This window comes from Schistocerca nitens, chromosome 3 (genome assembly GCF_023898315.1).
Source record: "Schistocerca nitens isolate TAMUIC-IGC-003100 chromosome 3, iqSchNite1.1, whole genome shotgun sequence".
Taxonomy (NCBI): domain Eukaryota; kingdom Metazoa; phylum Arthropoda; class Insecta; order Orthoptera; family Acrididae; genus Schistocerca; species Schistocerca nitens.
Genome location: NC_064616.1, coordinates 782,183,093 through 782,200,944, shown reverse-complemented (window position 1 = coordinate 782,200,944; position 17,852 = coordinate 782,183,093). Strand labels below are relative to the sequence as shown.

General features: G+C 36.3%; 1 protein-coding gene across 2 annotated transcripts in view; it reads left to right on the top strand.

Moving 5' to 3' along the window:
- Positions 1-17,852, top strand: part of LOC126249760 (arrestin domain-containing protein 2-like) — a 240,966-nt gene that overhangs the window by 203,471 nt on the left and 19,643 nt on the right. The window contains exon 9 of one of the 2 annotated variants that reach the window (XM_049951449.1): positions 6,607-6,721. The exons of the other annotated variant lie outside the window; for it this stretch is intronic. Within the exon in view, the coding sequence (XP_049807406.1) occupies positions 6,607-6,721 (115 nt within the window). The remainder of the gene's footprint in view (positions 1-6,606; positions 6,722-17,852) is intronic. 2 annotated transcript variants of the gene reach the window in all.

Here is a 17,852-nt window from a genome sequence, read left to right as displayed (position 1 = left end):
GTCTCACTAACCATACAACACGTAATTTGGTGCCACAGTCATTCTAGTCCCAGACTCCTCTATTCTCTTTGACACATCTACTTTCCATCCCTGTTCTCTTTTTTCTTCCTAGGCCCACCTATCCTCATTACATTTCTTCAGCCCTCTCATTTTACATTACTGAATAGATCTGTCAGTCCATGAAAATATGTCTACACAGTTTTTTAGTTGTCTCCCTCTTTCTTTATTTTATAATCATGTTCCTAAACTCCCCACCACTACATCACCAGGTGCAACATGCTCCTATCTCTGATTTCATAAAGCAAGCTCTGTTTAAACCCATATTACTATCTCTTTTCTTATTGTTCCTACCCCCTCTGGCCAGGGAATGTATGGTTCAATCCATGTTAATGTGACTATCTACTGCTCAATGTCTTCGCTGTACAGTGAGTTACCTCTTTACTCATTACATTGTTTCACTGTGCCTAATATTGAATTAATATTTACCTTCTTTGCATTTAGATCACATGACATTTAGTTATTGTGCATGTGATCAGGGGTACCTGTTTTGTTTTATTTTGAGGTAATGTGCTGCTGTGTTTGTAAATTTCTAATGGTTTGAATCTTGAACTTAAGTGGTGAATTTAAATTTTCATGGGACTTCAGAAACATAGATCGAAGATTTTCTTGAGATGGTATTTCAAATATTTACCATGCAGGTTTTGTAAAGTAGTAAATAAGGTTGAAATCAACTAAGGTAACAGTATCTAGTACCCATGAAAAAGGCTGAAAGTTACACAATTGGAACACCAATTCAAGAACTGCTGAATATCCTTTGAAGCCCTAAAACCCCACTCAATTAATTTTGATTATTTCTACATACACTTCACACACTTGACTGACAATTTTTGTAAATTTTTACTAAGCTGACGAACATTTTCACTCTCAAAATTATCATATTAGCCTTTGATTAGTACTTTGGTGACCCTTCACTCCATATTGACAAGTGATTATCATTGTTTAGTTTTCTCCTGGTGTTAATCATAGTTACTGCAATGACAGATGCATTTAATTTTCCTTATCAGATTAAGTAACTAAAGATAGACCCATATTTACATATCATTCTCATGTAGTTCGAATGTCAGTGATATGTTTTGTGCTTGGCACCATTAAATCCAAGAATTCCTTTAATGCTATCCTCCAATACTTCAAGGCAACAAGGTTTTCCTACTTTACTGTTGGCTGGAAAATTCCAATGTTGTATCTTTGATATGTTTCATAGAAAGCACTATCTAGATGTCTGTTTTCATGTACAAAGAAACAGGACTTACTGAAAAAGTTGTTAATGCATCACAGAAGCTCTTCTTACAATTCCCCTGCCTTAATTCTTTCAGATTTTGTTGCAGTCTCTGTGACTACATTATCCTTAACTCCTATAAACGGGAGATAAAGCTATGGTTTAGTCACTTAACATAAGGTAGCATCTAATTTAGTAATACGAGGGTTGTTTTTTAAGTAAGGGCTGTTTTTATTTTTTAAAAAAGATACAAATTCTTTTGTAAAAAACTTTTATTTTCTGATTCTACACACTTTTACCTATTTTTCTACATAGTTGCCTTGTATATTTAAGCACTTGTCATACTGTACAACTAAGTTTTTAATTGCCTCTTCAAAGAATTCGGCCGCCTGCTCTGACAGCCAAGAGTTCACGGCCGCTTTCACTTCATCGTCATCATTGAAGCGCTGCCCGCCAAGATGGTGTTTCAGGTACCGGAAAAGGTGAAAATCGCTAGGAGCAAGGTCGGGGCTGTATGGTGCATGGTCCAAAACTTCCCAGCCAAAAGAATCAATCAAATCCCGAGTCTTTTGAGAGGTGTGAGGCCTAGCGTTATCGTGCAGGGGCAAAATTCCTTTTGTTAGCATGCCGCGCCTTTTGTTTTGAATTGCTCTGTGGAGCTTCTTTAGAGTTGCACAGTAGTCATCTGAGTTGATTGTCATTCCTCGTGGCATAAAGTCCACTAGCAAAACACCGCGCTGGTCCCAGAACACAGTTGCCATAATCTTGTGCTTTGACAGCGTCTGTTTGGCTTTGACCTTGACGGGTAAGGTTGTGTGTCGCCATTCCATCGATTGTCGCTTGCTTTCGGGAGTGATATGGGATACCCATGTTTCATCTCTAGTGACAATTTGACTCAACATGTCATCCCCTTCTTCCTCGTAATGAATCAAAAAGTCCAATGAAGTGGCAAATCTCTTCCCTTTGTGGTCCTCTGTGAGGAGTCTGGGTACCCACCGAGAACACAGTTTCTTAAAGTTTAGGTTTTCAGACACAATTTTGTACAAAACCGATCTTGAAACTTGTGGAAATTCCAAAGAAAGAGTGGAAATTGTGAATCTTCTGTCCTCACAAATCTTTGTTTCGACTGCAGCCACCAAATCATCAGTGATCACAGAGGGCCGGCCTGAGCGTTCTTCGTCATGGACGTTTTGACAGCCATTTTTAAACTCTCTAACCCATTGATGCACTTTACCTTCACTCATTGCATTCAAGCCATAAACTTCTGTTAACTGACGATCAATTTCTGCAGCTGATAGGCTTCTCGCGGTCAAAAAACGTATCACTGACCGTATCTCACACGCGGCAGGCGAGTCAATAATCATAAACATTATAAAGTACCACAGCGATGCGTACATGTCAGCTACAGAGCTGCAACTTGCATCAGTGTGAACGGGAAGGATGCTGGCAAGTTTCAGTGGCTTGTTGCGGCATCCGCGCAAACTACGGGACTATACGCGCGAACGGCCCTTACTTAAAAAACAACCCTCGTATGACATATAAGGGGTGATTAAAAAGGATCTGTTCAAAGGCTGTAAAGTCCAGAATAGGTATGCCAATTAGGCAACATCACAATGAGCAGTGAGGCAATCATCCCACTGATGCACCAAGTTGAAGGTACCCATTTGGTAAACACTGTGTTCTGCTGCATGAAGAAGTCTGTAACTGCCTGCTGCACATCCTCATCTGACAGCAAACATCAACACAAGGCATTTTTAAGGTGTCAATGGCAAGATAATCACATGGAAAAAGATGAGGACTATAGGACAATTGCTTATATATCTCCCGCTTGGCATAACTTCTGCATTACAAAATTTGCAATATGAGGATATGTGTTATCATGAAGCAGCAGCACCCCTTGGTGCAGTTGGTGTTTTTTGACAGACATGCTGCTCCATACCTATTCTTTGTTCCCCAATGGCTGTCTATCAGTGTTTGTCCATCAGCAGCTCAGAAAATAATAAAAGCCATTTGGTCCTCTTTGAAAGCATTTGGTAATAAAGTTGCCATAGTTCACATTCTCACATTTACCGCACGCAACTTGAAAAGACATGAAGAGTTGTGCTACATTGCATATACACTGCAGCAATGCCCTCAAATGGAAAATTTTGATCACTCCTTATAAATACTTCAAAGCATGTTGGTGGCATACTGTGCTCACATTTTTTGCTCAGAAATGAAAAACTGTGCATTTCACAAAAAGAAGAAAAAACAGTGTCTTATGACTATGATAGTAATGACTCACAACTGGAATCAACCAACTCATTTAAATACCTAAAAACTAAACTCTGCCCAAACAGGGCATGAAGGCCCAATGGTACTGACCAGCTGCCATGTCATCCTCAGCCCAAAGGCATCGCCAGATGCAGATATGGAGGAGCATGTGGTCAGTATACTGCTATCCCGGCCAAATGTCATTTTCCAAGACTGGAGCCACTGCTTCTCAGTCAAGTAGCTCCTCAGTTTTAGTCTCAAGGGCTGAGTCCATGCCGCTTGCCAACAGTGCTCGGCAGACTGCATGATCTTCCATCTAAGTGCTAGCCCAACCTGACAGCGCTTAACTTCGGTGATCTGATGGGAACCGGTGTTACCACTGCACCAAGGCTGGTGGCCATTTAAATACCTGAATGTAATAATCTGTTGGAATATGGACTGGAATGATTGTGCAGAACCACTCATAGCTAAAGGAGATGGCGGACTTTGGTCCATTGGTAGGATACTGGGAAAATACAGTCAGTTTACAGAGGAAATTGTTTATAAAACACTCATGCAATGTATCCTAAAATATTGATCTTATATGTGAGAACTGTGTCACATAGGAATAACATGGAATAATGAACATATACAAAGGACAGCAAGAATGATCACAGATTTGTTTGATTTCTGGGTGAGGATTACAGTGATACTGAAAAACCTGAACTAGCAGATGCTTGAAGATAGATGCAAATTACGCCATGGAAGCCTGCTCACAAAATTTCAAGGAACAGGTGAGGAATCAAGGAATATACTATGAGCCCATACATATCCACTAAGGTGTTAGGAAATCATGCTTCCCATGCTCCATATGCAAATGGAGAAGGAAGAGGTCCTAATAAGTGACACAATGAGGAGTACCTCTGCTGTAAACTTAACAGTTGTTTGCACAGAATATATGTGGATGTACATGTAGAAATTTGAGAGGAGTAAAATTTAAATTCCAAACAGGCCATACAAACTTAGATTTTATGTGGGTTTCCTAATCTGCTTCAGGCAACTGCAAGAACAGTTAACTTAGCCAGGCTATGGGAGATATGTTTCCCACTATCTTGCTACTTATAAGCTCAACTAGTGCATGCAGGACTGAGTCTGTAGAATGAAATAACAGGACATATAAATGTTCTCATTGTTTGTTTATTGGAACCAGACGCAACTACCTATACATACAGTACAATTACATACGATTGTCCCAGAAGTGAAAATAAATACTAGCTTGAAGGTGTCCATATCATTTAACATAGTACTCATTGGTGTATGCATGAGTACAGGGGATTTGTGTGTATTTGGCTTAGTCAGGGCAGACATCAAACCATGAATAAGTCTTGGTGGGTGACACACAGTTGGTGGTCACACTTTGAGATGTGGACAACATTTATTACACATGACCTTATCACCAATGCACCAAATAATCTCAGTCTACATAACTTGGCACACAGAGTGTTACTGTGACATCAAAAAACTATTGTGCACTCACAATACAAGATGAAGTGGACAAAGTGAATTTACTCTAAACATGCAACAGAAATGATACAATTAAATATTCTTGTTAAAGTGGCAAGTGGAATGGTGCACTATCTATGAGGATCAGTTACATGCTAATAGCATAGCATACATGACACACAAAGGAAATAGGCAGGTGAAAGGGCAAGGCATGTGTGAATTTATTGTATAATAATTACAATGCAAGCAAAGCAATATGATTAAATCCTCTGTTTGGTGGCACAGCTTGGTCTGCATCAAGAATAAATGAAGCACTCTGCCACCAGCTGTTGATAAGGCTTGCAGCTGCCAGCAATTACAGTCAGCCAAAGTGTGCAGTAATGACTCACCAGCATTTTCTTCACTTTACTCATACCTATGTGGAGCAGTATGGAAAGTAATTATCAGGGAGTACTTCCTAGCACACACCTTTCTGGGAAAAACCCTCAAGCTCCAGCAAGGAAGTGCATGACAGAGAGAGACACCAACTCTTAGGTCGACTTTTACTTGCAGCCCAATCTGCTGCTGTGCAGTGTGTCATCTGCTGTTGATGTCTGTTGAAGAAGTTGGGTGGAGGGTGTATACATGATGTAGTGCATTGCACAAGGCCATTGTTGATTCCCTTACTCAGTCTTACAAGGCTAGACTAGCTCTTTGTCTTTGATTATCTTGATTGACATGGGACATGAAATCCTTATTATTTCTTCCTTTTTTCCTACCAGAATCTCTAGAATTTTCTTACTCTTCCTTTTAAGAGGATAGTGTTGGACATTTTAACCAGTACTTGATTCAATGTACCATGAAAAACACGAACACTGCAAGCACTTCAAATCTGAACTATGCTATTTATGATGTGTATTTATGTGTTTTAATATATTTTTATTAAAACTGTATGAATTTATGACATTGCATGTCTATACATTTCCATCATAGACTATATGACAATAACGTTGTTTCATCTTTAATTCTTTATGGATATCATTCATTTCTACAAGTATATTATGCTGAAGAAAGGAGTATTCTCCATTAAGATTATTAGTGTACTGAACTGTCTTTGTATCACTATTTTAAGTAGTGAAATATGAAGAGAACTTAAAAAGTCTTTATATTTACAAAGTCTATGTCATTACTGTGGAGGCAATTTTTTCCTTTTAGTCCTTCAGCTAATTTACATTTTCAATGTAGCTTAATAATCATATAATTCAGTCCATTTCATTATGTCCCTGTTCTTGTAGTTCTTTTTAAATTGTGCACGCTACTTAATAAACAATTTCATATGCATTGGATAATAATGACTTTTTTCTGCATGGTTTTAGAACTCACTGTATATTGCTACATGCACAGAAACTAGCAGCTGACATAATCACTTTGTAAAAATTAAATAAAGTAAATACCACACTTTACTGTGTGTAAATAAAACTGTGGTGTAACAGCTGTTTGTTGAACAACTGATCTTCACATGTATTGTGTTTATTACTAGTTGTTTAACACAGTTATAGTTTTCTTTTTATTGCTTATGGCATGAATTTTCCATTTTGTATGCATTATGCCAACAGGTCAGCCTAGAATTTGAAAAATCTGGAGATGATTTGCAAATGCACTTTCCAATTACTATTGCGACTGTGCCATTTCGTATTCCGAACTCAAACCAGCAGCCTAAAATTCAATATGGTAATGTATTGCCACCAGAAAAATTATTAGTTATAATAATTGTATGTTCTCAGATAAGAAACTGGCCAATATAAGAAACAAAAATCAGACAGATTTGCTTCTAATGACTCTTTAGAAGAAGGAAATATAAAACATGAAAAGAGATGTGAATAACTGAAACTGACTAGAATGAAAGCTTAATCCAATAATGCTGGCTAGTGATGAATATAATTACTAACACATATATACATGTTCTATCAACCTGACTTCAAGACAACATAACAATAACCATACCATTATGTAAAGTGTGAATTCCATATCTTCTTTAATGAAAAGTAGTAATTTTATCTCTCTATTTCACTGTATTTTACCGTCTGATATACCTGTATTTGAAAATTTGTTTCATGACAACATATTATACCTTTCACTGCCACCTTCCCCTTTGCAGATTCTAAAATTTTGTCCTTTCCATTTGTCTATACTATTACTATACAGTAGTCTCAATGGCTAACACATTAATAACCTATGTTTCCCTTCATGGCAACATCTACACAGTAACACAAGATATGAAACACATGCCCCGCCTTGATATGTGTAGATGGCAATACACTGCATGCTGCATCTATTTAACCTCAAACAAAGAATGCTGCACAGTTTGGCAATGCTTTTCTAATAACTTTTTATGGAAAAAACCACTTTAGAAGCATACAAAACATGAAGTGATAGTTAAATGAAAAGTATCAAGTAATGGTCAAATGTTAAAATAAACCAGACTATCAGTTATATCAGAATTATCTGCTTTTGTGAGTTTAATTTGAAGTTTGCTAAAGTAATAAGTCACTGTCTGTCATATCTGTAATTCTTATCAGACTTTCAGAATATGAGACAAATGTCATATGTCACACTTATTTTGTGAATTCAAATGAACTGTTGTTATCACTGGTTCAGCACAACATAGGACACAAACATAGAGACTTATCTGTGGGATTTAGTTATTTGAGATAATCACAATATTTGAACAGATTATAAATAAGATGTACTTTTCCCTCCTTTTGGTGTATCCATGTCTGATGAATGATTTTTTTTTATTTCTTTGATTATTGTCCTTGGTTGATAGGAAAGGAATGGAAAAATAATAAGTTTACACTCTTTGTGCATGTTTTCCAGTGACTGTCACAATTGTTATTTGTTTTTTGTAAACAAAACTGTCTCATTTTATGTTAATTCAATATATTCCACAACAATAAGTAATGATAGGGACTAATAATTGCAATGGTGTTATCTATGACATTTCTCAAAGGAACCCCTCACTGTTATGATTACAATCAAGAATATTTGTACTAAAATATGTTATGACTCTCCAGATGTCAGTTTAAATTACTTATAACCCTTTGTCAGTCTGCTTGTTCACTCATTCTTGAGCTACAAATCTAAAGGTTTGTACTTCAACTCTCAAATTATGAGGCACTTAAGAATATAACATTGGCAATTTTTTGTGTGTGAAAATTGTCAAATAACACTTGACTTGTATTGGATGTTGAACCAATGAGCCCCTCTAACTGGCTCATTAATCTATTTATCAAGTCAAAGGAAGGTAAGGATATATGACATCCATTAGAATTGCACCTAGTGAATCACTCCAGTTTTCAAATCTGCATTCAAACTGAAAGTAGCTTTACATTTACGCAATATGCCTTTGCAGTAAAATAAGGGGTCTTAGGGCTTAATGTCTCATTGATTGTGAAGCTATTAGAGATGGAACTCTAGCTCAGAAAAGGGAAAGATGGGGAAGGAAATCAGCTGTGTACTCTCCACAGGAAGTACCCATCATTGGTTTAAGCAATTTTAGGACAATTATGGAAAACTCAAATATGGATGGCTAAATGAAGATTTGAACTGCCACCTTCCTCAATGTGAGTCGGATGTTCTAACCACTGTGTCACTTCACTCAGCTGAACAGATGTGTCTACAATTGCTACCTGTATCATTTTGAGCTTTTTCTAGGCTACAAACATGTTACCAGCTTTCTGCTACATCTCTTCACTGTATTACTCAGAAAACTGTAATCTTGTTCCCTATCCTTTTGATTAATTTGTATTACTACAATTTACAGAGTATAAATACTTGCAGAAGCTGCAAGTTTCAGTTTTTAGATATTATCTTCTGTTTGTTGTGATTTCCTTGTTATTTTCAGGCTGTTTTAACTTATTTATGTAATTATATATCCTTTCACAATTTGGCATAATTATGTAGGACATATCATATAAATTACAAAAATGTTTGTGTTGTATCAGACAATTATTGTTAAAATGTGCCTAAACATTAACAATTTCATTTACACCTTCATTTAGTTAGTTACATACATTTTCCATGGATCGTTTTGCACAATAGACTGTAATGATGTGGAACAAATTATTTTAAAAAGAAAAAAAGATATGCAGATGTGAGTGAGTAATTCCTACCTCCCAGCCTTTACACATAACAGTAATAGAAATTCCTCTGTGGAGTAGTAAGAGTTGTCAAGGAGAAACTTTCCGTTTGTTATCAAATTATACTTTGCTACTGTCAGATATTTTATACCACTGGGTAAGTGATCAAAACTTTTCGTTGCAGCATTGTGCATCCCTTTTTGTGCTAAAGACAACCATAATGTAGAGTAATGAATGTAATTTTTCGTTCAGATACTGTCATTGTGTACCTCATTGTTCCTTTTGAACTGTTGTAGACTATTTATAACAAACTTCACGAGGGAATAAATATACTGTGATCAATAGTCAAAAAGCCCAATATCTCATCTTACTGATTTGTGTCTTCCCAAGATTTATGGTGATTCTAAGTGCAAAAGTAGCTGAACTAAGTTGTTTTAGGAGTTCCAAAATGTGTTTTCCCCAATTTTAATTCTCATCAATATCAATTCCAAAAAATTTTGAAGCTTCCCCCGTACTTACTATTTCCTCACCCTGAGTTACAATTATCATTGGTGTAGTACATCTGGGTGTGCAGAGCTGAATATGTAGTGTCTTTTTAACATTGAGGGTGAGACCATTCAATGATATTTTTATGAACTCTGTTTACAATTTCTTCTGTTTCTGTATGTATGCTTGGATTGATTACGGTACTAGTGCCATATGCAAAAAGAACTAAGTCTGCTTGTTCTATATGAGGTGGAAGATTGTTTATATATATTTGGAACAGTAGTGGACCTAAGAATGAGCCTTGGTGAGCCCCATATGTGAGTCGTCCCTGTCAGAATTATGTCCCTGGACTATATTGCTTGAATTACTAACAAGGGAACCTCCCCATCGTACCCCCCTCAGATTTAGTTATAAGTTGGTACAGTGGATAGGCCTTGAAAAACTGAACACAGATCAATCGAGAAAACAGGAAGAAGTTGTGTGGAACTATGAAGAAATAAGCAAAATATACAAACTGAGTAGTCTATGTGCAAGATACGCAACATCAAGGACAGTGTGAGCCGAGGAGTGCCGTGGTCCCGTGGTTAGCGTGAGCAGCTGTGGAATGAGAGGTCCTTGGTTCAAGTCTTCCCTCAAGTGAAAATTTTACTTTATTTATTTTCGCAAAGTTATGATCTGTCCATTCGTTCATTGATGTCTCTGTTCACTGTAATAAGTTTAGTGTCTGTGCTTTGCGACCGCACCGCAAAAGCGTGCGACCGTGCGATTAGTAGATGCTTTTGCGGTGCGGTCGCAAAGCACAGACACTAAACTTATTACAGTGAACAGAGACATCAATGAACGAATGGACAGATCATAACTTTTCGAAAATAAATAAAGTAAAATTTTCACTCGAGGGAAGACTTGAACCAAGGACTTCTCGTTCCGCAGCTGCTCACGCTAACCACGGGACCACGGCATTCCTCGGCTCATATTGTCCTTGATGTTGCCTATCTTACACATGGACTACTCAGTTTGTATATTTTGCTTATTTTTTCATAGTTCCACGCAACTTCTTCCTGTTTTCTCGATTGATCTGTGTTCAGTTTTTCAAGGCCTATTCACTGTGCCAACTTATAACTAAATCTGAGGGGGGTGCGATGGGGAGGTTCCCTTGTAAGTACAGCTTTCTGTGTTCTTTTGGTTAGATATGACATTGTCTGTTGGTTGGCTTTACCACCAATCCACTAAAATGTCAATTTATCTAGAAGAATACTATGATTCACACAGTCAAATGTCTTAGATCATTAGCACAAAATACAAACTGGTACTATTTTATTATTTAATGCTTGTAAAATCTGATGAGTGAATGTGTAAATGGCATTCTCAGTGGAGCAATCTTTCTCACACTTAAACTGTGATTTGCTAAGGATATCACAGTTGCTAAGGTGAAACACTATTCTAGACTATATCACATTCACAAAAGTTTTGGAAAATGGTGTTAGCAGTAAAACATGCTGGTAGTACTTGACATCTCTCTTATCATCTTTCTTAAAGAGGGGTTTAACAATTGCATATTTCAATCTCTCTGCAGTAATGCCTTGAGTCATTGATGTGTTCAATACATCAGATGAGTCTGGGTTTATTACATGGGAACAAATTTTTATTACTCTATTGAAAACAGCATCAAAACCAGATGAGGTTTTCATTTTTGAGAGAATGTATAATTCATAAGACTGAATTTGTAAAAGTTACATTTTCAACATACTGCTGTGATTTTGCTCATGAATTGTTTGCACCTGTGCTTTCTACTATATTTAAGAAGTGACTATTAAATGCATTGGTTATCTTGACTAATCATTTATAGCCCTTCCTTTCATTTCAATAGTCAGATTGTCTTGTTCTTTGGCTGGTTGTCCTGTCTGTCATTTCACTACACTCCATGTGACCTTAAGTCTGTTGTCAGAAGTACTGATTTCTGCCATTATATCCACATTCCTTGATTTTTTAACAACTGTCTTAATAATTTTAAGTAGTTTTTGTAGTGTGCAACTATTGCAGGATCCATACTTGTTCTTGCCAAAAGATACAATTTCCTCTTCATTTCAAAAGGCACTGTGATCCCTCTGGTGATTCATGGTGTTTTTACGTGGCTTTTTCAGTTTTCTTTTTGATTATCTTATGCTAATAACAACAACTAAAAACAGTGTCCATTTTTAACTTTAACACACAATCACACGTACTGATATGTACATTGAGTGTATTAAAAATATATTTGAAAATTTGTAGGACAGATTTCCCACACTAAAACGAAGAGGATAGTCAAATTACTGAGTTAATGAAAGAGTGTTTCACAAAGTTGATTAGTCAGGAACTCATAATAAATGTTTAAATTGTCTGCTCTAATCTTCTCCTTACTTATGTACATTCATAAACTCACAAAATCATGGATTACAGCAGCCTTTCAAATACCCACATTTGGTACTGAATAGTTGCATAAATTTCTGTAACTTTTGAAGAAATGTCTACATTATGAATTTTTCTTCTAATAGATAGGCATTGTGATAATTATCCAAATGACTGAGATTGAGGGGTCATGACATTTTTTGTCTTCTACCTATTTGTCTTCCATAGTAAATGTCTTCCTGTGCATTTTTAACAATATGACAATGGATGTTTTTAGTTTTATAGTAAAAATTGTGTACTACTTATTATCTAGATATAAACATAGTCACCAAACTCTCTAAGGAATTAGATCAGGAGGACCTAAAATATTCAAGTAAACTGTTTTAGAACATTTTAGAAACATTCTGTATCTTGGTTTACATCCTCCACGTCATCCCTTTCCTTTCAGAGTGAACTGTGAGAGGTGATGTCAGTGTAACTCATATGTCTGTGTTGATTATTTTTACCCATTATAAATTAAGTAGTTTAAAGATAACAGTTCTTCTCCTCAGTTGGCTTTAATCATAGACACACAGTTCAACATCCTACAGAGATATACAGTATGTCTGTGAATGATACAATGACATATTTTAAAAATAACTTTTCTGTAATGTGAATGAATCTTTTAATCTACTGTGAACCATCTGTTTTGGTTTGAAATTTCTTGCTAGATGAATACTAAGTACTAAAGCAAAAGTACTGAACCTGAAACTTTGACTTTCACAGGCAATGCTTCAACATACAATATTACTTTGTAAGGAAGGTTTAAAGGTTTATTTTAACTAATAGTTTGCTGTAACCCAAAATTGCATTCCATACATGACAAGGGACTGATAACACCCAAATGATTTCATTCTGGCAACTTGTGTTGGGCACAGTTCAAAACTAATTTTCATAAAAGAAAGAATGAAAGATTGAATTGAGCCTGTGATAAAGTCTCTTAACAGGATCTTTATAATACAGGTAGTGGTCCACATACATCCTCAACACTTTTGTAGATTATGCAATTTCTATGTCTTTATGAACCAACACAAAATATAAATCAACATTTTGAATCTTTTTTTAAAGTTATGTTATCACCACCACTGACATTGTCATCATCAGCCACTTGACACCCACTAATTGGTACCTCATAGATTTACATCTATTTTCTGCATCATGAAGTGCATGGCACACATTCTATCCCATATTATGGTTTCTTCTCATTCCATTCATATATGGAGCAAGGGAATGCTCTGTGCACATTGTAATTAATCTGATCTTGTCTCTGTGGTAGTAATATATAGGAGGTGGCAGTATAACTCTCATGATTCCTCACCAAATACTGGCTTTTGAAGGACAGTTGATATCTATGATCAAGCATTTTCCACTTCACGTTTTTCGTCTCTTGTGTGTTGTTCTTCCATGAGTCAAATAAATCTGTTACCATTATTATTGCCCTTCTTTGTATATATTCAGTACCCCTTGTTAGTACTATTTAGTATGGACCCAGCACACTTCAGGAATATTCTAGGAAAGATCTGTGAGAGGTACATAAGCACTCTCCTTCCAAGACTGGCTAAATTTTTCCCAATGTCCTACCAATGAACAGGGGTCTGCCACCTGCTTTACCTATGACTGAGCCTACATGGTCATTCAGTTTCACATCCCTGCAAACAGATCTATGTATCTGTATGAGCTGACTCACTGCAATTGTTATTGATTGCTATTTTAGTTATATGGTGCTATATTTTTGCATTTTGTGAAGTGCACAAATTTACATTACAGAACATGTAAAGCATGCTGACAGTCTTCACACCACTTCAAAATCTTATCAAGATGTGACAATGCATGTGCAGGCTGGTTTCAAATTGTACTATCAGAGTTATTGGCCACATCATCAACATAAAACACACCACTTCACATTTTTCATCACCTGAATGATGCTCTTTCATGAGTCAAATAAATCTGTTACCATTCTTGCTGCTCTTCTTTGTGCATATTCAATACCCCTGTGCCAGTTATTTCTAATGTCTGTCAATGACTCTCAGTTCAAGACAACATTCTGTACCCTCCTTATCTTGTTACCCCTTATGATTTTTCCTTCATTAACAAGCATTGTTATGGCAAATGTTATTTTGAAATAAAGAAATACTGCATCTGCCTGTTTGCCTTGATCCATGGATTTCACAATATCACATGAAAGACCCCAATTTGAATTTTGCATGACAAATGTTTACAGAAGCCATTCTTGTTGGCATGAAAGAGATCATTCTGTTTGAAATATCTCATTGTTTTTGAGATCATAATATCTTGTAAGATTCTACAACAGATGGATGTCAATAGTAATGGATGGTAGTTCTGTGGATCATATTGCCACCCTGCTTATAGATGGACATGACCTGTGTTTTCTTCCAACCACTGGGCACAGTTTTTGTTCATGGGCTCTGTGATGTATTGTAGTTAAGACTGGGGCTAACATAGCTGTAAATTCTATATAGAATGACTGGGATTCCAGCAGGCTTTGAGGTCATTTTAAATTTTAGTGACCTCAGCTGTTTCTCAGTAACACTGACACTAATATTTATGTCTCTGATTTTTGTAATGATGGGAGAATTAAACTGGATCTTCCACTGTAAAAGAAGATTTAAAAATAGAGTTCAAAATTTCTGATTTTTCTTCGCTACTCTCTTTTATTAATTCCTGTGGCATCTAGTGAAGGCTTCATGCAGTACCCATTTGCTCTTCATTTAGCATTTCTCTCTCTATAGGCTTATGCTTTGTTTGATAACTATTGTGCAGTAGCTGCTGGTTCCTTAGAATTTTCACTTCAGGGACTGTATACCATAGTGTGTGTTCTGGCCATTTCAAGTGAACTACATGAAAAACAAAATGTCCTTAAAAATGGGAGAGAACAAGGAATATTACTGAGACCATTTAAGAAATAAGGGAGTATAAAAGTATCAATGTAAAAATATATTTCAAAAGACGATTTGTAAAAATGTAATAATGTTTTACTGTGTTTGTACAACCATACCATTTTCTGCATATTTTAAATTATAAAACCCCACTGATGATGGTGATATTTGTTGCCAAAACTAGTTTGGGATAATAAAGAAATAAACAAATAACATGGTGTTTTGCATCATGGCAGACTAAATTTGTGATATTACTGTTGGACTTAAAAAATTTGCTGTTGATAAGCAGTTTTCCTGAGACACTATCAGACTCCTTTAATAAAAAGGAAAGAGAAAACAGTGCAAAACAAGACCTCATGTACTGAAAAGGACACTTGATAATCGGTAATCTTAGAACAGTTGGTACAAGTAAAATTGAACTCTACGCAGACAGCCAAGGGTGATGTATAGACACAGAATTTAGAAGTAGAAGCACTCATAAGTTACCTTACATATTAAAACCAGGAGTAAAATTTAGTGCAGCCACACCAATGAATCCAGAAAATATTTCATTACTCACTAACAAAGATTTTTCCGTCTTCCTGGTGGGATTGAATGATATTGTAAGGAACAAAGGGAGGCAGAGAGAGAGAGAGAGAGAGAGAGAGAGAGAGAGAGAGAGAGAGAGGGAGACAGAGAGAGAGAGAGAGAGAGATGAGAGGGACAAATGTCATTGTTTTTTAAGTGCCACATTGACACAACTTGGCAGAGTGGTCATGTGTTAACAAAAAAACTGGAAGTGCTAATACAGAGATGCGGAATTCTGCAGCCATTTTTAAAATGCAACATTTGTTGACACTAGCAATTTGGGGGAAAGATTCCACACTACACATGGTTTTCACCTAAATAGACTAGGAAAAAATGTTATAATAACAAAGATTTTATAAATGTAAATAAGAACTCAAATGTGTAGGTTGATGCTACAGTCATGCATCTCATGGACAGAAAGTGTTTGTTATCAGGAGAATCAAATGTAATTTCTGCTGCCAGTGAGGCTACATCACTCCAAGGTAACTGTAAGATGTTGTTAAAGTAAGGAAACATCCAAAATGACACCAGTTCACAGAGAAGAATTGGAAGAACAAGATCAGCTAGTGTGCTTGATACAACATATGATGGGTTACCAAGTATGAAGATTTCTCAGCCTCCAGAAACATCTCAAAGAAATACCAGAAACTAACAGGAGAGCACAGTAGCAGTGACAGAGCAGGCACCCAAAACCTCTATAACAGGAGCACCATCATCACTGAAAACAAAGTTGGAAAAAATGGCAGTGGTGGCAAGTTACTCACTGCAGCTCAGTGAATGATTCATGAGGTGCAGGAAACCTGTGCTTCTCAAGGATTTTTTGAACCTCACCATGACAAAGGACAGAACATGACACTGAATACTGTAAATATGACTGAAAAACATTATCATATTAATAGAACACTAACTGTGATGCAAATGAATTTCTGTAGCCTTAGGAATAAATTGTTGAAATTGGAGCACTTCTGCAGTAATGAGGAAGTAGATCTTGTATGTGTATCAGAGCATTGGATGAGGAATGATGAGGTAGAGTTCTTTATTCCTTGGGGATATGTTGTTGCAGATGTGATATGTCAGGAAGTGAAAAAAAAATGGTGGGGCAGGCATAATTGTTAAAGAGGGTATGAGATTCACAAAAATTGGTATTACCTCATACTGTTTCAAAACAAATGGGGAGTTCAGTGGTGTAAATCTTGTAGAGTATAACATAACCATTATAAAAGATATCAAATTAAACACCTTTCAGCCATCAATTTTTAACCTTATTTTATTGGGCAACCAGTTTCAGCATTTTGCTACGTTATATTCAGGCTCTTGACAAATGGGTAGGAATAATCTACATCGCTTGTGATCAAAACAGGGGCCAGCAATACTGGTATTAGTAGATACAGTGACCACTTCAACCATCACCTGCCGACCATGGAAACTGGTGTGGTATAATGCTGAAACTGATTGCCCAATAAAATAAGGTTGAAAACTGACTGCTGAAAGGAATTTAATCTGATATCCTCTATCGAACAGCCAAGTCCCACAACCATCGCTAAAAAGATGGACATACAGTAACCATTATAAGTCTCTACAGGTCTCCATGTGGAGACACAGACATTTTCTTTGAGAATTTTGAATTGATAATGAAAAAGTTGTTAAAATCTAAAACAAAAATTGCTATCTCCAGGACTTCCATATAGAAATCGGAAATGAGAGTGAGCAAGTCAATATGTTATTTTTCAACATCCTCAGAGTATTCAATCTACATTGTAGCAACAGAAAAGTCACATGTGATGGAACATTTATAGATAACATCATTGTTAACTCTGAAAGTGATGTGTACATTAGCAGTATTGTTGGTGGGGGATTTGCACTTAACCAAAACAAAACTGGTGAATTCCTCTCTAAAAAAAATGCCAACACTAAGGGAAACGTGACATGGGGTAGAGGACCAAACGAAGAAGTAGTAAACAAGTTCATTTAGAAATATTAAGTGGAACTGTATATACTAGTGTCAAATGGGTATAAATGAAACTGAAACTGCTTTTGAGAGGTTCATTACAATTTATTTAGACCTGTGGTATATTTGTTCTCCTCTTATAAAAATCATTCATAAAAGCAAACCTATAAAGAACATTAAGTGGTCTACAGATGAACTTACCAATATCAGGGAAATATGTTATCTTTGTACCATGTGTATAAAACTTCTCCTAACTATGAAACAGAGCAGAATGATGAATTGTAAGAAGCTTATCTTGAATCTATGAGCACCTACAGAACTAAGCTTAGAATGGCAAAAAGAACAGCATATGAAAGGTATATTGAAGGTGCTCCTGATAAGTGCAAAGCTGCATGTAATGT